This window comes from Protomyctophum parallelum (genome assembly GCF_964188405.1).
Source record: "Protomyctophum parallelum genome assembly, chromosome: 7".
NCBI classification, from domain to species: Eukaryota; Metazoa; Chordata; class Actinopteri; order Myctophiformes; family Myctophidae; genus Protomyctophum; species Protomyctophum parallelum.
Genome location: NC_139705.1, coordinates 1673976 through 1699978, shown reverse-complemented (window position 1 = coordinate 1699978; position 26003 = coordinate 1673976). Strand labels below are relative to the sequence as shown.

General features: G+C 41.2%; 1 protein-coding gene across 1 annotated transcript in view; it reads right to left on the bottom strand.

Annotated features, from left to right (window-relative positions):
* Nucleotides 1–14021: 14021 nt before the first annotated feature.
* Nucleotides 14022–26003, bottom strand: part of LOC310861361 (protein NLRC3-like) — a gene marked incomplete at its 3' end in the record, with an annotated part of 29267 nt that continues 17285 nt past the window's right edge. Inside the window, exon 8 of the mRNA XM_083768779.1 lies at nucleotides 14022–14569. Coding sequence (XP_083624905.1) covers nucleotides 14022–14569 — 548 coding nt within the window. The remainder of the gene's footprint in view (nucleotides 14570–26003) is intronic.

Below are 26003 nucleotides of genomic sequence, written 5' to 3'. Positions count from 1 at the left end.
GCCGACTTTTGGAGAAAGATTTTTTTTTATATTACTCCTCCATATTCTGTCCAAAAATCCCGCAAATCGTTATACACTATCTCTATGGTCATGTGTTCAAGACTGATCTGTCCGATATTTTATATTCCATCCTAATTGGCTAACATTGGCTTTCAAAGTTTGCAGGATTTGCCCGTTTTGAACAAAAAGCCTCAAATCATGAACGCAGCGTGCAATTTACGTGACTTTTCTACTAGGCTGAGGAATATATCCCACCCTTTCCACATTGGCCTGTTACAGCGCCACCAACAGGTGGATTTTTGCAAAACACATTTTTGGAACAAAATGCCTCAAATCATCCAATTGCCATCCAAGGCAATTTTCACATTGGCCTATTATAGCGCCACCAGGAGGCCACAACCAGAACTGTGCCCCGAGGGGCACTTTTTCTAGTTTCATCTGTTTGCATCAGGTGTCTTCAGCATTTCAGGCCAAGGACCCCTATAGCTCAAAGGAAGAAAACAGTGCCCTCTGCTGTTTGTTTCCTCTGGAGCAGCCGTCCAATAGAACGTGGATAACAGGATGTTGACCCACTTGGTCCGCCCTCAGCCTTCCTCTTCCGGGGCGCTTAAGTTTGTTTTCATTCCACTAATCCCCAATGTACACATGGTCTGAATGACAGATTCAGTTGCGCAGCTGGGAATCTGTCCTTGAGAGATTGCATTTAGTGACTCATTTTCACAGATAAATATCGTGAAAATGAGCGAACAGGCTCTATTAGCTCAATGGTAACTAAAACTAGTCAGCTCCTAAAGTTAAAACAAAAGCTAGGCTATTTATATCCTATACCTGAAAACTGAAACCTAAACACTAGCCTACTACTTCTGGTGTGTGTGTGTGTGTGTGTGTCAGGGGGGCAGTCAGACAGATATTTTGTGAAGCCACTAAGGAAATCGGGATTTCCTGAAAATTCATATAATGGCCTGTTGTGGTGCTGTCATTGGGCTCAAAAAACCCCATAGCTCCATAGAGATCCATGTATTTGGGCCCAACTTCACCTAATACCGAATACTTTCTGCTTCCAGTCACTAGTTTAAAGTCTAATTTCTAATGTCATAATATTCTTTTGGAAAATTATGGTCCCATTTATTAGTTTATTAGTTACAGCTACTACTACTAGGCATGCGTCAACGCTGTGTCGCTGCACCACGGCGTTCACTGTCAGAAGCTCTGTCTATGTGACACTTTAGCCTGCTGTTTTCTTTTATTTTATACATGTTCTTAAACATCGCTGATAGTGCTTCATGGTTTGATGGCCATAATTCACTGTGGTCAAAGACTAGTACCAAAACGACGGCGATCGCCTGCCATCCTGCGACGCCGGTACAACAACAACAACAACAACTACACCTTCTCAACGCAGTGGGTCCCTTCTGGGACCCTCGTGTGTAAGTACCACTGGATCTCAGCTCGTCTCATCTCTAAACAACTATTTCACCCGATCAACGCACTGGACTCCATTTGGAGTCCGTGTGTGTAAGTAGCCGCTCCTTGCTGTTGGCTAACTGCCTAGCACTGTGCTATCAACACCACCTACTTCCGTCTATTGTACTGTGTACTGGCAGATACATTTCTCTTTCCTCAGATGGCACCACTCACCCCAGATGTTCCCGAACTGGCAGCCCTAAGGTCCGAGCTCCGTACCATCGAGGGTCTCCTAAATGATGTCCTCCGGAGGAAGTCGATGGTACAATCCAGACTGGAGCAGCTGGATCCAAATAGACCCCACTGCTCGAGTCCCATCCCGGGTCCCTCTTGGGTGGAAGTTGTCAGAAACGGGAGAAAGCATTCTCTCCCCTGGTTCTCTCCTGATCGCTCATCAAACTGTACCCTACTGGCGAACTTTTTCAGCCCATTGGCTGCCCAGGATTCCGCGGCTAGCTCCGTACTAGCGGTGGCTAATGGATTGCAATCCCCCACTCCGCTGGAGTGTGTGGTTGGCGCTGAGGCGTCGGTGGTTTCTTGCCCACCAACTAACCCTCTACAGTCTACAACGTCCCGTCGCTAAGTCCAACAAGCGCTCCTGCCCCTCAACCCCGGTTAATATCCACAGCAAACGCTTGCGGAGACGAACGCCCTCACCTCCTGCCATCCAACTGCCCGAGCAGCCCACCACTAGCCCCCTGCTCTCTCCCCCACCCCCACCGCCCAATAGTATCTTGCCGGACACAGCTGCGACCAATTGTGACGTCACCAGCGCCAAGGAAATCCCAGACGAGCCTCTCGCGTCTGTTGCTACGGCCTGCAATGTTAATGGGGGTTCCCCCAAAGACTCAATTTTGGAGAACCATGTCGTCACCGATGCATTAGCATACTCCACTATTGACGGCATTGAAATTGACATTACTGCAGAAATCCCACCCACAGTGTCTGATTCCACCACTTGTACCGCCTCGGTAGTTAATCTAAAAAATATTCCCCTTTGGTCCAAACTGTCTATCGACAACGCAGGCTGCAAAGATAGCTCTCCGGAGCTTATCATTATTGGTGATAGTTTGATTAGATCTGTTGTGATTCCTGGCGCCATTAATTATTGCCTCCCTGGTGGTAAAGTGTCGAATCTAATTAATTTGGCCCCTGCGATTGTAAACCTCCACCCCACAGCACATACAATAATTCTACATGTTGGCTCAAATGATGTTTTGAGCAGGCTCTCTGCCAAACTCAGGGAAGACATAGAACTACTTGCCACTACCATACAGAACTTAGGTAAAACTTGTATTTTTTCCGGCCCAATTCCGGCCCCCTCTAAAAGCCCTGAACATTTCAGCAGACTATGGAGCCTGCATGAATGGCAAAAATCCTTTTGTCACGCCACAGGACTTGGTTTCATCAACAACTTTGATAGTTTCTGGACACGCAATAATTTATATAAACAAGATGGCCTTCACCCCAACCCCAAAGGCACCAAGTTATTAAGCACTCATTATATCCAGTTCATCGCTTTCAGCTGCAACTGACATGCTCCACAGCATGATCCCACCTTAGCCTCACACGACAATAACCACGAGCATCTCCCCCTGGGTCATGCTGATTCTATTTCCATCTCCTGTCCGCTATCCATCCCTGTCCTCACTAGGACAAGACTACCTTCAGTTAATTTCATCCCTTGCACAGTCACCCCATCAAATCTCATTCATATTCCCTGTAGACCCAAGACTCCTCCCACTAAATGTGATAACAAGCTTAACCTTGCCTTGTTTAACATCAGATCACTAACAAATAAGTCCTCCTCTGTAAATGATATAATCTGTAAAGAGAAGCTAGATATAATCTTTCTAACAGAGACATGGCTTGGCTCGGATGGAGCTTTTCTCCTAGCGCCAGCCTGTCCCACAAACTACAGTTTCATTCGCTCTGTTCGCGAGGCTAAGAAAGGAGGTGGACTGGCAATAATCTTTTCAGACACATTAAAATTCAAGGCTCTGACCCTTGGCAGCTTTACATCCTTTGAATACCAGGCCACTATATTACTTGGTAAATCCTCTATGCCAATGATTAGCATTTATCGCCCGCCAAAATGCAGTAAAGCAATATTTCTAACAGAAATATCAGAACTTTTATCTATCTGCTCCACGAACTATGACAGAACTCTTATCTCAGGTGATCTTAATCTGCACCTGGATGATGCTACAGATGCTGTGGCTATGGGTTTCTTAGAGTTATTGCACTCCTTTGAGTTTATCCAACATGTTGTTGGGCCTACACATAAACATGGGCACACTCTGGACCTGGTGATTTCCAGAGGGATGAACATCACTGTGGAAAGGACTATTGAAAGGCCTGATCTATCAGACCACTATTTGCTGTGTTTTAATAAGACTGTCTCTGATCTAGAGGAAAACATCACTGAATATACCATAACAAAGCGTTTTTTTTAGCTCTTCTGCAGCTGACGAGTTCCCTCATCATCTGGGCCCCCCCCTGCCCGATACTCCCCCAGTAAATGATATGGTTCAAATTTTTAATCTTAAACTAGAGTCAGCTCTTGATATAGTGGCTCCTTTGAAAACAAAAAAGAAACATAACACCAGAGTGACGCCCTGGTTAAATGAGCATACACGCTCACTGAAGCAAGAATGTCGTAGAGATGAGCGAGCTTGGAGAAAAAATAAACTCACCACCCACCTAGAGATTCTTAAAAAGTCAACAGTCGCCTATAACAAAGCCCTGCGTCTAGCAAGGCAGGCATATTTCTATGGCATTATTAACGAGAACAAGAAAAATGCCAGAGTCCTATTCTCTACCATTGATCGACTTTTAAACCCCCCCCAGTCCTACAAGCAGTCATTCCCGGCCTCTAAAGCTAAGTGTAATGAGTTTGCATGCTTTTTTGATAACAAAATCTTTAACATTAGAGCTGATATTTTGAATGGTGCTGTTGCTAGTGCAAACCTTCAAACAGCAGCTAACGGTCCCAGGGTAGATCTCTCCAGGGGGAGCCTATTATCGTTTTGCGCAATTGATGAAGACGAACTCCGCAAAACCATATCACAGATGACATCTTCCTCCTGTTCATTGGATACAATTCCCACCACCTTTCTGAAAGAGGTCTTAGACAGTGTGATTGGAGATATCCTAAAAATTGTAAACAGCTCTCTAAAATCAGGCGTCTTCCCAGACTCACTGAAGACGGCCGTAGTTAGGCCCCTACTAAAGAAACATAATCTGGATCCCTCTGTTTTGGGTAACTATCGACCCATTTCAAATCTACCCTTTCTGGGCAAGGTTTTAGAAAAATGCATCTCTCATCAATTGGATGTATTTCTACAGAACAATAATGTGCACAACAAATTCCAATCTGGCTTTAGGAAAAGTCACAGCACTGAAACAGCACTTGTAAAAGTAATGAATGATCTTAGGGTGTCTGCTGACAAGAAACATGTATCCGTTCTCTTACTTCTAGATTTAACGGCTGCATTTGACACGATTGATCATTCAATTTTAATACAGCGTCTGGAGCACTGGATAGGTCTGTCTGGTACGGCCCTGTCCTGGTTCTCCTCCTACCTTTCAAACAGAAGTTACTTTGTCAATCTAGCCGAGTTTGACTCAGACAAACACGACATCAGTTCTGGTGTCCCACAAGGCTCGATTCTTGGTCCTCTGCTGTTCTCCTTGTACATTCTGCCATTGGGTGAACTCATTACCAATCACGGAGTCAATTTTCATTTCTATGCTGATGATACCCAACTATATCTTTCTGTGGCCCCAGACGATCCCTGTGCTTTAGACCCGCTGTTGACCTGTCTGTCTAGCATCAAATGTTGGATGAGTGAGAACTTTCTCAAGCTAAATGAGGATAAGACAGAAGTTCTCATAATTGGTTCTAGCGAGCAAAAATAATCAATAATTAGCAGACTTGGCAACCTGACTGTAGAAAGTAACAGTACAGTAAAGAACCTGGGGGTTATTATTGATTCTGAATTGAATTTTAATTCACACATTAATCATGTTACCAAGATTGCCTTTTTTCACCTTAGAAATATTGCACGAATCAGAGCCGTCCATTTGTCCTTGGACGATGCAAAAACGCTAATCCACGCCTTTGTTTTTTTCTCGGCTTGACTACTGCAATGCACTCTTTTCAGGACTCCCTAAGAAAACGACTGACAGATTACAACTTGTCCAAAATGCAGCAGCTAGAGTTTTAACTAGAACTAAGATGAGAGAACATATTACTCCAGTTTTGGCATCACTGCACTGGCTTCCGGCTGTTTTTAGGATTGACTTTAAAATTCTGTTACTTGTCTATAAAGCTCTCAATGGTCTCGCACCTCCGTACCTCCGTGACTGCCTACCTAGATATGTCCCTAGCTGCCCCCTCAGGTCCTCCAATGCTGGCCTACTTGAAGTGCCTAAAAGAATGTGCACAAAAAAGTATGGTGAGGCAGCTTTTTGCTTCTATGGCCCAACAGCCTGGAATAAACTTCCATTCGAGCTCAGACACGCACCCTCTGTAGACATTTTTAAATCCCAACTCAAGACTCACCTCTTCACCCTTGCTTTTAGTTGAGTTTTATTTTTATATTTTTATTTTAATCTTTTTATGTGTTTTTATTTATTTTATGTTCTTATATTCGGTTTTGTTCTCTGCTATTGTTCTATCATTTTAACTACTTGTGTTTTATTGTATTTTATTTTTGTGTCCTGCCCTGTGAAGCACTTTGAGCTGCATTTATTATGAAAAGTGCTATACAAATAAAGTTTATTATTATTATTAAAAAAATTACCATAAAGTCGCGTATGTTCTGAGGGGCGTGGCTACCGTTACAGTCTATGAACGGGATCCCCCACCCACTCGAGTCAAAATAAAAACCAACGAAGAAGAAGGGGGGGGGGAGTCCCGCCTCGTTGTCTGGGCCAGCCAATGGGCCAGCTGGGCCCAAATGGATCTAGAAAGATGGCGATGTACAATTCAAGGACTGACAGGCTTCATTTTACGTCCATATCAGACCCGGAGAACGCTTTGACCATATCTTTTTTACAGTCTATGGTGTGTGCATGTGTGCGTGCGTGTCATGTTTTGAAGTGTAATTTCCTCCAAGTAGCCTACTGCCCCGGTACATGTCATTGGTTCGACCTCCCGTTAGATCGACCATTACTAACCCTATCTCTAACTTCTAACGCGTCCCTCATCAACCTTAATCTGGTCGAACTAACGGGAGGTCGAACCTCAAGGGCAGCCCCCACTGCCCCAAGGTAGGGGTGGTGGTGGTGGCGGGGGGTTCTTTTTCCCAAGTAAACAACTTATTTTGTTATTATTGTTATCCCTCCAGATTGTTGGAGCCATTTCTGAACGGTCCTGGAGAAGAAGAGACAGACTGTCATGTTAAAGAGCTGAAGAGACATGGAGACTAGCTGTTACTGAACACTCTAAGGCCTGACGCAAGCTTCCCAATGCATTTCCAATGGAAGTCACATGGTTTGACACATTTCTGTTGTACGGCTTTCGGCTGTGTTTCGACTGCCCACCTCCCCCTCATACCCAGGGCGACTGTGGCTCAGGAGTTAGAGCAGGTCTTCCAATAATCCATGGGTCGGCGGTTCGAATCCCGGCTCCTCCTGTCTACATGTCGAAGTGTCCTTGGGCAAGACACTGAACCCCAAATTGCTCCCGATGTGCTGGTTGGTACCTTGCATGGCTTCCGCCCGCAATCGGTGTATGAATGTGTGTGTGAATGGGTGAATGTAATGCACAATCTATGTAAAGCGCCTTGAATAAAGGCGCTATATAAATGCACCATTTACCATTTATACAACAAAAATGTTGTGTCAAACCATGTGACTTCCATTGGAAATGCATTGGGAGCTTGCATCAGTCAATAAGTCTCATGCATCAGCTATACATCAATCTGTTGTGAAGGTGTGAGGCCTGGCTCACACAGCCGAAAGCCATACAACAAAAATGTTGTGTCAAACCATGTGACTTCCATTGGAAATGCACTGGGGCAAGATGTAAACAAACCCTTTTATACATCTAGCATGCATCAATGTTGTATGCTAGATCGAAAGGTGTGAGTGAAACTTAAACTTGCACAAAAAAAAAATAGCACTTACCCTACCTTTAATGTTTTATTTGATAATAATAAAAATAAAAATAATAATAATAATAATAATAATAATAATAATAATAATAATAATAATTCCCTAGAGGGGCTTCTTGTGAAAACAATTAGGTTAAAAACCGTAAGGTATAGTAATATAAAACAATGAATGAGTTTCATGTGTTGTTTTACTGGATGCCTGAGTGGGTCAAAGTCTAATCATACAGAAGTATGCTGGCACCATCTAGTGTTGTAATACATGTACAACAGACAGATGACACTGTGTGTGTGTGTGTGTGTGTGTGTGTGTGTGTGTGTGTGTGTGTGTGTGTGTGTGTGTGTGTGTGTGTGTGTGTGTGAGGGTGTGTGTGTGTGTGTGTGTGTGTGTGTGTGTGTGTGTGTGTGTGTGTGTGTGTGTGTGTGTGTGCAGTGTGTGTGTGGCACGTCAAACTTCTCTGGACTCTTCAACCCAGTGCCTTAGATATAGACATATTCATATATAGCCTTAGACAATACCGTAACTCTTCTATTAGATGGCTCTGCTTCAACCACATCATCTGCAGTACAGGTACAGGTCTATTAGCTGTCAAAAAGATGTATAGATGTCTCTGCATGTATTATCACAGCCAGATCACAGCTATCACACAGCGGGTGAGGGCTGCTGTGTGAAACGAAACCATAAGTCATGAAGGGAATAAGGGATATTTCACTTTTAAATAAACATTAAAAAAAACTAAATGAAATAAGTAACCAAAACACACATTGGATTAGCAATTTAGAATGTCCTTCCATTAGAGGGTATGGAAATGGACCCATTTGGTTCCATTTATACACTTTCTTATCTAGGCCTACCGTAGTTACTTCGTATTGATGGACGGAAACAGCGTGGGTATTTTTTTTGTAGAGAGCCCCTCTGGTGGAGCCCCCCCCCCCCTACGCCCCCCCTCTTAACAAGCCAAATTGACTGACTTCTATGTAAACCAAGATTTATTAGCCCCCCCTCTAAATAGCCAGCCCCTCCATAGCAACCCCAGTCACAATTTTTTGGAGCCGTCGCTGGGTAGCGGAGGGTGTGGTGTTGTAGAGGAGGTCTCCCCGGACATGTGCGTATGTCACACTAGTCGATACATAGCAGGGACTTTTGTCCAGCGTCCACTTTAGTCTGGAAATGTGAAGTTCTTTTTACCTCTGACCTCATGCCAAATATGTTTTTTACACCTCTGCTTGCATTCTGTGTGCACAGTCTGTGTTTTGCTGGTGAATAATTAGATGGCTTTTATTTTATTTAAGGCAGTGATTACTGTTATCGGTGTGATTGGCAATTCATGAATTGTGTGTATTTAAATGTTCTAAACACAGAGTTAAAAATGTCATCCGCTCTTCAAACAGTTCAAACTGTTAAGGACCAATATAATTCTATTGATTATTTGTAATGGTTTAATTCCTGAAGGTCATAGTTCAGTTACAGTTTTGTGTAAGGGTCCATTTGGTTCCATGTGTAATTGTGTATTGTGTTACACTCGGTTACAGAGTTATACAGACCTGTAAGGTTATATTATATTAAGGTTTTTTTTTTTTTTTTTTTTTTAAGCAAGAAAATAATTAGCCTACATGTATTCCAAGTTCACATAATTTTATGCATTACAATACATAAATGTAAGAAGTTTAAGAAGCTTAGGCTAAAACGAACGCAAGTGAACGTTTGATAAGAAAGAAGGAGATGAAAATAGCAGATCTACAAGCCACTCAGTAGGCGTTCCCGCATAACTTCTGGGTATGATGATTATGTCATACGCATACCCTCTATTCTGTGGGGAACCTTCAGCCAAAAATAGCAGATCTACAAGCTGTAGGATGACTATGTTTGGCTACATTTGGTGTAGACAGAAAAGAAGCGGTCCAAGTACAGAGACAACTAGTACAGAGACAACTCAGGTCCAGTTTAGTAAGTCTAGAGGGTTTAAGAGTTTAAATAACAAGCTGTATTATAGTGTGTTGGCTATATGAATTAATTTTAACAACCTGTATTCTATCTACTATATATTTATATGTATATGAATGTATTTTAACAACCTGTATTCCTCTATATGTTTATTTGTATATGAATGTATTTTAACAACCTTTTTCTACTATATGTTTATATACATGTATATGAATGTATTTTAACAACCTGTATTCTACTGTTTATATATGTTTATATGAATGTATTTTAACAACCTGTATTCTATGTTTATATATGAGCTGTTTGAACTGATTTTGAAGGATGTGTCATTGATTGATTCCATCAATTGCGGTTCAATAATGGACATGTCTTTTAGTTTACGAATAAGGAACAAAGTGTGTCTCCTATCAGTTCAATAACGGACATGTCTTTTAGTTTACAAATAACAAAGTGTGTCTTATTGTTGTTTCCAAACAAGGGACGGTTCCTTATTCCTTATTCAGTTGGCGACCCAATATATGGCTATTTACGTATAGGCCTACAATAAATTTCCCAATTGACCCAAAAGTACAAATGAAACAAAGGATTTCATTGCTTACGGTATTGAAAGTAGTCCATTAGGCCATTGGTTCCCAACCTTTTTATACTGAAGTACCACCTCAGAAAATGTTTGGCTCTCCAAGTACCACCATAATAACTGATGTTAGATGTTAGGACAATTAATGGGAACTGACCCATGAGTAAAAACAAAACAAAGGTGGATTTCATTGCTTACAGGAATGAAAGAATTCCATTAGTTTATGCCAGGTGATTCCAGTGCAACGCGCCTCAGAAATCAACGGGAAGTGTTGGAGAAATAGAATCAATATCCGGTCAGTGCGTTCAGTGTCAAATGTTCAAATGTATTCAGAAACATTCTTGAGAGAAATGTTTAGCTGTAAATGACATTGTTTGTTTATACATGAAATAATAACGTGTGTTCCGATTGGATCCAACGTAGTTCTTATTGTGGACATGTTGTCACACTATGAATATTAATACACAGGAACAACGACAGACTGTCAACAAATAGCGGTGCACGATTATGAAATTATGACCAATATCCCATTATTTGCAGGGTCATATCTGCCGAGACCGATTGTGACCGATTCCGATATCATACAGAGGACCACAATGGAAACAAGCCTAGGCCCTATAGGTGCTTGGCCCAAAGCCTGTTAATAAAGTATTAAAGCAATCAATAAATAGCCTATACTCTTTTCCAAGTGTCTGTTTTCACAACTGAATGACTGAATGAGATTACACAAATGAATTGTAGAAAAATGAAAAGTTTATTTTTACTTCAGATTTTACATCATATTTCATGTGGCTTTTGTTCTAGACTAGTGGCCGATTCCGATTCATGCTACCGATTAATCGTGCATCCCTATCAACAATCAATTTATTAAACAATTATGACTTCTACACATGATCATACAATAACATGTGAAGAATGAGAATGACATCAAATGAATATTCAATGAAACACAATAATGGAACGAGTGAGGAAATTATGATCTAATAATGAATCAATGAATACACTGATTGATTTGAGTTAATTAACAACACATTTAATATATGTGTGAATCCAGAGTGATTGACATGAAGTCTAGTCAACAACATGTTCACAGCAGTAGGAGAGCAGACGTTAAGTCTAGTCAACCATTTCTCATGATTCTGAAATCATTGCAATAATTTGTTTTACACGTTAGATTGTTACTAGACACATTTACAAACACATTGAAATCATTGCAAGCATTTGTTTTAGAAAACTTTCTTGTGAACACCGCACTTTGACTTATGGTGCGTTACCGGCTTAAATCGACATCATAAAAAGTAGAGTGTGTCGCACACACCAAGAAACAAATTCAAGCTGCTTTATTTCTCTATTTCATCGGGACAAACGTTTGGGCTAACAGCCTTCTTCAGTGTGAGGAGTTGTGGGAGTCAAGTCTCTTTTGAAGGAGTGGTGACGTTGTGCAGGTGCACACCATCACTAATCATCACTTCACAGTCACACCCAAGGTGTGATTACAGACAAGATATCAGTATCTATTAACAATGTCAATACATTTGCCCAATATATAGAAATATCAAATATACAAATATTATACAAAGATTGAACACTAATGAAAGTGGCTGAGGACATCGGGCATTACTGCCGGTTACAGTCATTAGAGGAAAACGATGACTGTTTGTTTGGGACCTCCTTGGACTCCCATTCCTTTGTCCAAGCTGATTGGAAGTCAGCTGGTGGAGGGTTGGTCTAGATGGAAGTGGAGCAGTGGGGGGTGTAGATGTCTGCATGGTAGATGACTGAAGACAGGGACTGTGTTCCTCCACCTCACAGCTGCCTTTTATACCGTCTGGCACAGACAGCTCACAGTGAAACTCACAAAGACCTCACAGTGAAACTCACAAATCTGCTGACCAACCGGAGGTTCAGAGTTCACCTCGGACAGAACACAGGCACACAGAGAACACAGAAAAATGGAGTCCCGCAGGGTCCAACCCTATTCAACCTCTACGCAAAACGACCTATTCATCTGTACAGACGACATCTGTTTGGCATTCCAAACCACCAGAACTTGACCCACTGGAACAGGTGCTCACTGAAGACCTTTACAAACTGGACCAGTTCTGCAAAAAGCCCAGCTTCCAGTGTATTCCCTCTCCACAATGCTAAAGCTGCCAGAGAACTGAACATCCATCTGAGTGGACTCAAGATAAAGCTGTCAGAGAACTGAACATCTAACTGAGTGGACTCAAGATAAAGCTGCCTCTAATCCAACCCACCTCGGTGTGACCCTTGACAGAATCCTGTCCTTCAAGGACCACCTAAAAGGGAACGGCAGTGAAGGTGAAGTCCAGAAACAACCTGCTCTGCTGCAGCCTCCACACTGAGCTCTGCTGCAGCCTCCACACTGAGCTCTGCTGCAGCCTCCACACTGAGCTCTGCTGCAGCCTCCACACTGAGCTCTGCTGCAGGCTCCACACTGAGCTCTGCTGCAGCCTCCACACTGAGCACCAGCAGTTACTCAAAGGATGCTTCAAAAGGTAAAAAACTCTCCCTGTCTACCAGGTCAAAGACTATCCCCATCTACCAGGTCAAAGATCAAAGACTCTCCCCATCTACCAGGTCAAAGGTCAAAGACTCTCCCCATCTACCAGGTCAAAGGTCAAAGACTCTCCCCATCTACCAGGTCAAAGGTCAAAGACTCTCCCGTCTACAAACACATGCAGACATCTAGTCTAATCTAAGATCTAAAGCTCCCTGTGGTGATGACTCATTTATACCATAGAGTTTGACATTAATATGGATCTGACCACGGACCCCCATTTGAACATATTTGTACCAGGGACCCCCATTTGAACATATTTGTACCTGCAGGGACCCCCATTTGAACAAACTTGTACCAGGGACCCCAACACAAGATTCGTGTTACAATTTTCAAATAGCCTATATATATTTACAAAAATACTTTCTTATTTTAAATATGCATCGCGAAACATTGTGAGATCTGCTGTTTTCAAATAGCCAGTGTGTACATATAGGGTTAACATTTTTGAACTGATTTTGAGACCACTGTTTCTTTTGTTTTATTTTGACATCAAATTTAGATTTTATTTTAGTCAGTCTTTTGAATGAAGCTTCATTTAGTTTTAGTCATATTTTAGTCATCTGAAATGTTTTAGTGTTAGTCTAGTTTTAGTCGACTAAATATAAGATGTTAGTCGACTAAATCTATACAGGTAATTTAGTCGACTAAAATGTATTTGGGTGGGCCTTGGTGGCGTCGTAATGGGTGATTTTACACTCGGTGCATGCTGAAAATAGCCGATCTACAAGCTTGCAGTGCGACGTGTTGTGAGCTTGTAGATCTGCTATTTTCAGCATGTAACCAAGCATAAAATGACTTGTCTTTTAGTTCTACTGGATCTCTTCTCCACCCTAAGATTTTAGTCTAGTTTTCATTTGATGAGGAAATTGTCGGCGAACATTTTCCATCATAGTTTTAGTCGACAAAATCAACACTAACTGGTTCTCAAAGTGTGGTCCAGGGTCCCCCGGGGGTCCTTGAGGGGGTTCCAGGGGGTCCTAGAAGCTAAATGATCAAATATTAGCCATATATTACTTTACTACAGTATTTGAAAATAACAGATCTACAAGCTCACAATGCATTGGGTCAAAGGTCAAATACATGGGGGGTGTTGACATGACAACGTCCAGGAGCTGTAAAGTGTGATGTCACTGTGATGCTTATATACATCACCACGATGATGTCACCGTGATGTCATGAGTTGCTCATGCCCAAATATGGAGTCCATGATGTCAGACTCGGCTATAGTGTCAAAGTACCCCGTGGTGACGGTGGTAACCATGACAACCTGCACTCACTCAAACATGTTGAGTAACCATGGCCACCTGATGATGTCACCCTCACATAGAGCCTCTATCTCTGCTCACACAGACGCACTGAGGAGGAGGAGGAGGTGTATAACCAGAACCCAGCATAGAGACGTTGAGTGGGCGTGGTCTGGATGGTGTACAGGTGTCTCAGTGAGTCAGAGCACACTGTGTAGAAGGACAGAGTCCCAGCGGGACCGTCCACATACACTGATACTCTGTTGGAGCCTTTAGAGGCAGAGACAGGGAGGACAGTCTGCTGTCCGTTGTGTCTGACAGAGTACCTGGAACCAACATCACCATCAAAGTCCAGACTCCAGGACTTGTCATTCTCTCCAAGCTTACAGTCAACACCACGTCCTTTCCTGCTGATTGTTCCGTCAGCTACTCCTATACCAACCCATCCACTGCACTCTACCTCCCAGGAACAGCGTCCAGTCACACTCTGTGTACTCAGAACCTGATCCCAGTAATCAAACCTGTCGGGGTGATCAGGACGCTGACACCCTGAACTCCATGTGACCATCCTGTTGTCCTCAGACAGAGAGAGGTCTCTGGGTGCTGTGTTTGTGTCCAGTGTGAGACGCTGGAAATCTGATGAGAAAACAACACAGGAGACATTAAATACATCATTCACTGACTGACACACACGCACAAATGCACATGCACGGTCGAACCCTTGCGCACACACACACACACACACACATACTGGTTTTTGTGCTTTGTGGGGACTACTTTTTTGGTCCATTTTTTTTCATCCCTCGTGGGGACCACCCTTTCTAAAGGTTATACAGCTATGAAAAAAATCAGGTAAAACAACTATGGCTTTGTTAGCTTATACGCGACTTTAAATATCAGAATTGATGAAGTAATGTCTGGACCATGCCATATGGGGACTTGTGAAAAGATCTGGTTAACATGGTTGATGGGGACCTCATTTGAATATAATTTAAATAATTCACACAAGGTCCCCTCTAATGTGATTAATGGGGACCTTGCAAGAAGTGTAATTAATAACTAGTAAAACGCCCTTTATGTATGGATCTCCAGTGTTTGATTAGGTCATCTGGATAGATGACTACAATAGGTCCATATATGGGGATTCCCAGATATGGGCTTAATATTGATGACATGGACTTGATATTGATGACATCAGGGATCTCCATGGGCATAAAGGGGAGTCCATTACTGATGCCTCTATCTCAATATATGGGCTGTATTGCTACATACATATGTAGATGACTGACGTCTGACATGCATAGATGTCTGATGTCATATGGATTTATGACTACAATATGTCCATATATGGGCATTCCCATATATGGGCATAATCAAAATACTGATATATCATTCAGCTTTAATTCCAAACTGGCAACTTCAGTCTATAACTTAATGACTATATGTCATTGCCTTCTTTCATGTACAATGAATTTGTAATTAAGTTATTAAGGTAACATACCATATGAATCCATTTGGGAAATTAAAAAATAAGGGTAATAATAATAATAAATCAGGACACCAATTCAAAAATAGCAAAAACATAATTCAGTTTTCCAATTAAAAAATAGACAATCTACAAGCTCAAAACGTGTCAAAGCACAACACATTTTGAGCTTGTAGACTGCTATTTTTTACAGTATATGTATTGTGACCCCCTGGAGTGACTGGCCCTCTCCACCATCAAAGTTGCCCAACCCTTACATAGATAATACACAATGTTGACATAAATGACACAAATTGTAGAACAACAATGTTTATTCAAATTAGCACAATTTACATTTTTTGCAAAGATTTTTTTGAGGCTGTAATGCGGTTGTGCACATAATATTTGACAGCCTGCCAGTCGCGGCTCTTTAGGGCCTCTGGTTCAGCTTCCAAGCACTTGTCGCAGTCCCTCTTTTGTGGCACCATGCAACGTGTTATAAACTTCCCCATGTGCCTTTCAACGGCCTGCACTTCCTCCACCTGCCAGGGTCGTTTCTTCTTTCTGGCTTTGCCTTGAAGTAATGAGAAAAAAGAAAGAGTGTAAAGAGTTTTGTGATTGAAACGTAAAGGAGAGTATGTGATTGTATTGTATGTGTTTTTCCTAGATTAGCCTAGTATTTATCGCAATTGATGTATTATGATGATGTATTATGATGATGTATTGCTTGCTTATTGCTTGCTTATTGTAAGTCACTTTGGATTAAAAGCGCCTGCTAAATGCTTGAATTGTAAATTGATTGAATTACAATTTAAATAACCCTTTCAGTAATGGACCAGGTTTTAATTGTGAACATAAGTTTTAATAACCCATATACTGACAGCCATCATTTATTTAGAGTGTTAAGTCAATGACAATGTGTCTCTCAGTTTCTCTGCTGTGCTGTAAATGGAGGAGAGTTATTTCTCCTGATTGGTTGAAAGGGTGTACAATACCAGGTATGTCTATTCTGCTCAGATCCATGCAGACAGAACAAGGCAAACAAGGTCTGCATGATGCAGCAACAGTTGCATCAACTGTTTGCTTGTAGCCCATTTTGCAGTAAGAAACAAACCATACATGTGCAAGACGTAAGAGGATGCAGGCATTGTCTGTACGCTGCTTCTCTGTTGGAGATTAGATCAGACTGAGTTTATATCTTTATTTTTAGTCTTTCTAGTGCATTCTTAGTTTGCTCAGTCCCGTTTTCTTTCCTCAAACCTATTTCAAGTTTATTTATCCCCACACGAATGCAAAAGAAAAGTGAACCTCCGATTTACCTGATGCTGCTGCTGTTGGTCATCTGAAGCCACGTCTTCAGCTGTGATGCTGGTCATCTGTAATACATTTAGTAAAACGACATTTCAGAATATGATATAAGAACCCAACAGTTATAAGGTAAACTTTATACAATATAAAACGAGTGAACAATTATGCTGACAGTATCTCCCAGAGGAGATGCATGCCAGCATGCACAAAAAGTCAGAGAGAACAACATCATAATGAACATTATTTTCTATCTTACCAACCTCTGTTTTCACACATCTTAAAATCAAACAGACTTTGTGGGGACATTTCTTAACACAATGTGTTAGTTTCTCATGGGGACCAGACTACAAGTCGTCTGGTTTTCCTTATGGGGACCATATTAAAACATTTCACACAGTTTTTACTCAAATACCCAACACTCAAACACTTAGTGACACTCACAATTAGGGGAAATTGCGAGTGTCCAGAATAGAGTGATAACTAAACAAGAGAATAATCCCTGTGTAAATTAGATCTGCCTGAAATATGCACCGCTAACACTAACAGTCTGAATGCATTACATGTAATTGCCTGCTGTGCTTATATGCACGATACATTATCATGAAAATTAATGTCAATCATCATAAATGCTCAGATATATATAGAGAAAAACATAACTTGAAAAAGTGATGGATATGGATATACCTGTTGAACCTTGCTTGGAGAAGCAGCAGCATCCATCTGGTTCATAGATAGGGAAGGACAAGGGTCATCTGAAGCCACGTCTTCAGCTGTGATGCTGGTCATCTGTAATACATTTAGTAAAAAGACATTTCAGAATATGATATAAGAACCCAACAGTTATAAGGTAAACTTTATACAATATAAAATGAGTGAACAATTATGTTGACAGTATCTCCCAGAGGAGATGCATGCCAGCATGTACAAAAAGTCAGAGAGAACAACATCATAATGAACATTATTTTCTATCTTACCAACCTCTGTTTTCACACATCTTAAAATCAAACAGGCTTTGTGGGGACATTTCTTAACACAATGTGTTAGTTTCTCATGGGGACCAGACTACAAGTCGTCTGGTTTTCCTTATGGGGACTATATTAAAACATTTCTCACAGTTTTTACTCAAATACCCAACACTCAAACACTTAGTGACACTCACAATTAGGGGAAATTGCGAGTGTCCAGAATAGAGTGATAACTAAACAAGAGAATAATCCCTGTGTAAATTAGATCTGCCTGAAATATGCACCGCTAACACTAACAGTCTGAATGCATTACATGTAATTGCCTGCTGTGCTTATGCACGATACATTATCATGAAAATTAATGTCAATCATCATAAATGCTCAGATATGTATAGAGAAAAACATAACTTGAAAAAGTGATGGATATGGATATACCTGTTGAACCTTGCTTGAAGAAGCAGCAGTATCCATCTGGTTCATAGATAGGGAAGGACAAGGGTCATCTGAAGCCACGTCTTCAGCTGTGATGCTGGTCATCTGTAATACATTTAGTAAAACGACATTTCAGATTATGATATAAGAACCAAACAGTTATAAGGTAAACTTTATACAATATAAAATGAGTGAACAATTATGCTGACAGTATCTCCCAGAGGAGATGCATGCCAGCATGTACAAAAAGTCAGAGAGAACAACATCATAATGAACATTATTTTCTATCTACCAACCTCTGTTTTCACACATCTTAAAATCAAACAGGCTTTGTGGGGACATTTCTTAACACAATGTGTTAGTTTCTCATGGGGACCAGACTACAAGTCGTCTGGTTTTCCTTATGGGGACCAGATTAAAACATTTCACACAGTTTTTACTCAAATACCCAACAAACCCAACAAACAAGAAATGTCTCCACAAAGCCTGTTTGATTTTAAGATGTGTGAAAACAGAGGTTGGTAAGATAGAAAATAATGTTCATTATACATTATCATGCCAATCATCATAAATGCTCAGATATATATATATATAGAGAAAAACATAACTTGAAAAAGTGATGGATATGGAAATACCTGTTGAACCTTGCTTGGAGAAGCAGCAGCATCCATCTGGTTCATAGATAGGGAAGGACAAGGGTCATCTGAAGCCACGTCTTCAGCTGTGATGCTGGTCATCTGTAATACATTTAGTAAAACGACATTTCAGATTATGATATAAGAACCCAACAGTTATAAGGTAAACTTTATACAATATAAAATGAGTGAACAATTATGCTGACAGTATCTCCCAGAGGAGATGCATGCCAGCATGTACAAAAAGTCAGAGAGAACAACATCATAATGAACATTATTTTCTATCTACCAACCTCTGTTTTCACACATCTTAAAATCAAACAGGCTTTGTGGGGACATTTCTTAACACAATGTGTTAGTTTCTCATGGGGACCAGACTACAAGTCGTCTGGTTTTCCTTATGGGGACCAGATTAAAACATTTCACACAGTTTTTACTCAAATACCCAACAAACCCAACAAACAAGAAATGTCTCCACAAAGCCTGTTTGATTTTAAGATGTGTGAAAACAGAGGTTGGTAAGATAGAAAATAATGTTCATTATACATTATCATGCCAATCATCATAAATGCTCAGATATATATATATAGAGAAAAACATAACTTGAAAAAGTGATGGATATGGAAATACCTGTTGAACCTTGCTTGGAGAAGCAGCAGCATCCATCTGGTTCATAGATAGGGAAGGACAAGGGTCATCTGAAGCCACGTCTTCAGCTGTGATGCTGGTCATCTGTAATACATTTAGTAAAACGACATTTCAGATTATGATATAAGAACCCAACAGTTATAAGGTAAACTTTATACAATATAAAATGAGTGAACAATTATGCTGACAGTATCTCCCAGAGGAGATGCATGCCAGCATGTACAAAAAGTCAGAGAGAACAACATCATAATGAACATTATTTTCTATCTACCAACCTCTGTTTTCACACATCTTAAAATCAAACAGGCTTTGTGGGGACATTTCTTAACACAATGTGTTAGTTTCTCATGGGGACCAGACTACAAGTCGTCTGATTTTCCTTATGGGGACCAGATTAAAACATTTCACACAGTTTTTACTCAAATACCCAACAAACCCAACAAACAAGAAATGTCTCCACAAAGCCTGTTTGATTTTAAGATGTGTGAAAACAGAGGTTGGTAAGATAGAAAATAATGTTCATTATACATTATCATGCCAATCATCATAAATGCTCAGATATATAGAGAAAAACATAACTTGAAAAAGTGATGGATATGGAAATAGCTGTTGAACCTTGCTTGGAGAAGCAGCAGCATCCATCTGGTTCATAGATAGGGAAGGACAAGGGTCATCTGAAGCCACGTCTTCAGCTGTGATGCTGGTCATCTGTAATACATTTAGTAAAACGACATTTCAGAATATGATATAAGAACCCAACAGTTATAAGGTAAACTTTATACAATATAAAATGAGCGAACAATTATGCTGACAGTATCTCCCAGAGGAGATGCATGCCAGCATGTACAAAAAGTCAGAGAGAACAACATCATAATGAACATTATTTTCTATCTACCAACCTCTGTTTTCACACATCTTAAAATCAAACAGGCTTTGTGGGGACATTTCTTAACACAATGTGTTAGTTTCTCATGGGGACCAGACTACAAGTCGTCTGGTTTTCCTTATGGGGACCAGATTAAAACATTTCACACAGTTTTTACTCAAATACCCAACAAACCCAACAAACAAGAAATGTCTCCACAAAGCCTGTTTGATTTTAAGATGTGTGAAAACAGAGGTTGGTAAGATAGAAAATAATGTTCATTATACATTATCATGCCAATCATCATAAATGCTCAGATATGTATATAGAGAAAAACATAACTTGAAAAAGTGATGGATATGGAAATACCTGTTGAACCTTGCTTGGAGAAGCAGCAGCATCCATCTGGTTCATAGATAGGGAAGGACAAGGGTCATCTGAAGCCACGTCTTCAGCTGTGATGCTGGTCATCTGTAATACATTTAGTAAAACGACATTTCAGAATATGATATAAGAACCCAACAGTTATAAGGTAAACTTTATACAATATAAAATGAGCGAACAATTATGCTGACAGTATCTCCCAGAGGAGATGCATGCCAGCATGTACAAAAAGTCAGAGAGAACAACATCATAATGAACATTATTTTCTATCTTACCAACCTCTGTTTTCACACATCTTAAAATCAAACAGGCTTTGTGGGGACATTTCTTAACACAATGTGTTAGTTTCTCATGGGGACCAGACTACAAGTCGTCTGGTTTTCCTTATGGGGACCAGATTAAAACATTTCACACAGTTTTTACTCAAATACCCAACAAACCCAACAAACAAGAAATGTCTCCACAAAGCCTGTTTGATTTTAAGATGTGTGAAAACAGAGGTTGGTAAGATAGAAAATAATGTTCATTATACATTATCATGTCAATCATCATAAATGCTCAGATATGTATATAGAGAAAAACATAACTTGAAAAAGTGATGGATATGGATATATATACCTGTTGAACCTTGCTTGGAGAAGCAGCAGCATCCATCTGGTTCATAGATAGGGAAGGACAAGGGTCATCTGAAGCCACGTCTTCAGCTGTGATGCTGGTCATCTGTAATACATTTAGTAAAACGACATTTCAGAATATGATATAAGAACCCAACAGTTATAAGGTAAACTTTATACAATATAAAACGAGTGAACAATTATGTTGACAGTAGCCTGAGCTAACGTGTTAGGTTTCCGGTCTAGAGGGGTGGGTCGCGGCTGAGATTTGCGCACGCCCTGATTGGATCTCATCGATCTGTCCGTCACCCCCGGCCCCTCCTCTCCCCCCTAGTGCAGCGCTACGTCACATCATTTGGAGCGACGCCCACACGGAAGGGTTGACTCCCACTTTTAGACCAGAGCGGCCAATGCGTTCCTCCAGGCTTTCAATTTTTGCACCAACAAAAATGAAAGCCTGGTACCGAGGCTATGCTGACAGTATCTCCCAGAGGAGATGCATGGCAGCATGCACAAAAAGTCAGAGAGAACATCATAATGAACATTATTTTCTATCTTACCAACCTCTGTTTTCACACATCTTAAAATCAAACAGGCTTTGTGGGGACATTTCTTAACACAATGTGTTAGTTTCTCATGGGGACCAGACTACAAGTCGTCTGGTTTTCCTTATGGGGACCAGATTAAAACATTTCACACAGTTTTTACTCAAATACCCAACAAACCCAACAAACAAGAAATGTCCCCACAAAGCCAGTTTGATTTTAAGATGTGTGAAAATAGAGGTTGGTAAGATAGAAAATAATGTTCATTATACATTATCATGTCAATCATCATAAATGCTCATATATGTATATAGAGAAAAACATAACTTGAAAAAGTGATGGATATGGATATACCTGTTGAACCTTGCTTGGAGAAGCAGCAGCATCCATCTGGTTCATAGATAGGGAAGGACAAGGGTCATCTGAAGCCACGTCTTCAGCTGTGATGCTGGTCATCTGTAATACATTTAGTAAAACGACATTTCAGAATATGATATAAGAACCCAACAGTTATAAGGTAAACTTTATACAATATAAAACGAGTGAACAATTATGCTGACAGTAGCCTGAGCTAACGTGTTAGGTTTCTGGTCTAGAGGGGTGGGTCGCGGCTGAGATTTGCGCACGCCCTGATTGGATCTCATCGATCTGTCCGTCACCCCCGGCCCCTCCTCTCCCCCCTAGTGCAGCGCTACGTCACATCATTTGGAGCGACGCCCACCCGGAAGGGTTGACTCCCACTTTTAGACCAGAGCGGCCAATGCGTTCCTCCAGGCTTTCAATTTTTGCACCAACAAAAATGAAAGCCTGGTACCGAGGCTATGCTGACAGTATCTCCCAGAGGAGATGCATTGCAGCATGCACAAAAAGTCAGAGAGAACAACATCATAATGAACATTATTTTCTATCTTACCAACCTCTGTTTTCACACATCTTAAAATCAAACAGGCTTTGTGGGGACATTTCTTAACACAATGTGTTAGTTTCTCATGGGGACCAGACTACAAGTCGTCTGGTTTTCCTTATGGGGACCATATTAAAACATTTCACACAGTTTTTACTCAAATACCCAACAAACCCAACAAACAAGAAATGTCCCCACAAAGCCCGTTTGATTTTAAGATGTGTGAAAATAGAGGTTGGTAAGATAGAAAATAATGTTCATTATACATGATCATGTCAATCATCATAAATGCTCAGATATATATGGAGAAAAACATAACTTGAAAAAGTGATGGATATGGATATACATGTTGAACCTTGCTTGGAGAAGCAGCAGCATCCATCTGGTTAATAGATGGGGAAGGACAAGGGTCATCTGAAGCCACGTCTTCAGCTGTGATGCTGGTCATCTGTAATACATTTAGTAAAACGACATTTCAGAATATGATATAAGAACCCAACAGTTATAAGGTAAACTTTATACAATATAAAATGAGTGAACAATTATGCTGACAGTATCTCCCAGAGGAGATGCATGCCAGCATGTACAAAAAGTCAGAGAGAACATCATAATGAACATTATTTTCTATCTTACCAACCTCTGTTTTCACACATCTTAAAATCAAACGGGCTTTGTGGGGACATTTCTTAACACAATGTGTTAGTTTCTCATGGGGACCAGACTACAAGTCGTCTGGTTTTTTGATGCTCATCAGGTCATTTTAGATGTTTTATAGACAGTACATTGTGTATCATGTAATTATTACCTAAAAACCCTTAGAAAACACCTTACTGTACCTTTCACTGCATTGATGAACTTCACCTCCAATTCTTCTGTTTTGTCAGTCCTTGAAAGGACATGGCATGTAGCATCCTTAAGGGGGGTGATCCTTCGTGGCATTTCAGACTTAAGAAGAAAGAAAAGAGTATGCATTATGTCTATCTGCTCCATCATAACTGCTTCAAATGATCAGCTGGTTATCAAACTCTGTCTGAATCAATCAATTTGGCAAAAAGCCCATTCGTTCATTTTAATCAGGTGATTTGTGTTCCCACTTAGAAACTTTACAATTATATCTACCACTACTGTAGTACCACTACTGTCATACAAATAATCACATTTCATTGCATAATATTCATCATAATCCATATTTTCTCTTTACAGGTATCTCTTCTTTCTTTACAGTACAATACCATTTTCTTCAATATCACATCATTGCAGAGTCACTGGCTGCACTGCTACAGTGCTACACAGAAAGCCAGCAGCTAAAGGAAGCTAATGCTACAGCACTGGACCAAACTCAACATATATACTTTATACAGTAGAAAGTCCTAACACAAAAACAAAATTGTATACCCATTCTGACTATTTTCACAGAAAATAATAGCAAAATAAACGTTTCAGGAGCCCACATTGGATTACATTACATGAAATTACCACCAAACAACATCATCCTTATATCTGAACCTAAACTGAAGCTAAGTGTCTTAACTTCATCACAAGATTATTTGTGTAACAAAAACAGTAGTTAAGGTCATTACTAACCTGAAAGTACAGGACAAGCAATCCCTCTAACTGATCTAAATGCCAACTGTCTTCAGCCCATGTGAGCCATTTGAGCTAACTTAGCTAACTGAGCTAGCTTAATAATCAGAGTTAATTCACAACATGTTATGGTCAAATACTGGTTATAGTGATTTTTCAAATATCTGTGGTTGAGCACTGTTTTTATTAATTGTTCATTCACGAAAAAAATAGCTTACCTTGTGTTTTGCTTTTGCTGCTATCTTCACTGGAATCTACTGTTCTGTTACACCTGTTAACACTCAATTTGATGGTATAATCCCTCCTTGTGGGGAACAGGGTGGGTGGGGCCACATAATTGTGTGGGTGCGGCCACATAATGATGTGGGTGTGGCCACAAAAAAGAGTGTGTGAAAGTGTGTGTGAGAATGAGTGCAATAGCAGCCAAAACCATTAGGGGGAGCTACTGAGCACCACTTAACACAGTCATGATGATCAAAAAACGTCCCTTATGGGCCAATGCTAAAACTTCACAGGCACATATAAAGCATCTCCTGGGTTGTTTTTTTAACGGTTTCCCTCATGGGGACCTGCTTTTTTGTCCCCATAAGGAAAATGGTCCCCATGACGTGACTGTGTAAACAGATTTGTGTCCCCACAAAGATAGAGAAACCAGAGCACACACACACACACACACACACACACACACACACACACACACACACACACACACACACATGCATGGTCGCACACACACACACACACACACACACATGCACGGTCGCACACGCACACACACACACACACACACACACACACACAAACACACATGCACAGTCGCGCACAAACACACACGCACAGTCACACACACACACACGCGCAGTCACACACACACACACACACACACACACACACACACACATGCGCGGTCACACACATGCGTGGTCACACACACATATGCGCGGTCACATACACATCCACTCACAGTCACAAACACATTCACAGTCGCAGTCACACACACACATGCACGGTCACACACACACACGCACGGTCACACACACACTCACAGTCACACACACACACACACACAGTCACAGTCACACACACACATGCGCGGTCACACACACACTCAGTCACACGCACACATGCGCGGTCACACACACGCGCGCAGTCGCGGTCACACACACATGCACGTCGCACACCCACACATGCACGGTCACACACACACACATGCGCGGACACACCCACGCGTGGACACACACGCGTGGACACACACGCGCGGGCACACACACACACGTGCGCACACACACACACACACACACACACACACACACACACACACGCACACACATTCATACACCGATGGCAGCTGAAACCATGCAAGGCACCAACCAGCACATCGGGAACAATTAGGGGTACTGAACCACACACACATGCACGGACACACACACACGCACGAGGACACACACGCGTGCAGTCACACACACACACACGCGCACAGTCACGCGCGAACACACACACGCACGCAGTCACGCGCGGACACAGACATGCGCGTGCGGACACACATGCGCAGTCGCGGTCACACACACATGCGCGGTCACACACACACTCTATGTGTACGTGTCTGTCTCTCTGTGTACGTGTCTGTCTCTCTGTGTACGTGTCTGTCTCTATGTGTACGTGTCTGTCTCTATGTGTACGTGTCTGTCTCTCTGTGTACGTGTCTGTCTCTCTGTGTACGT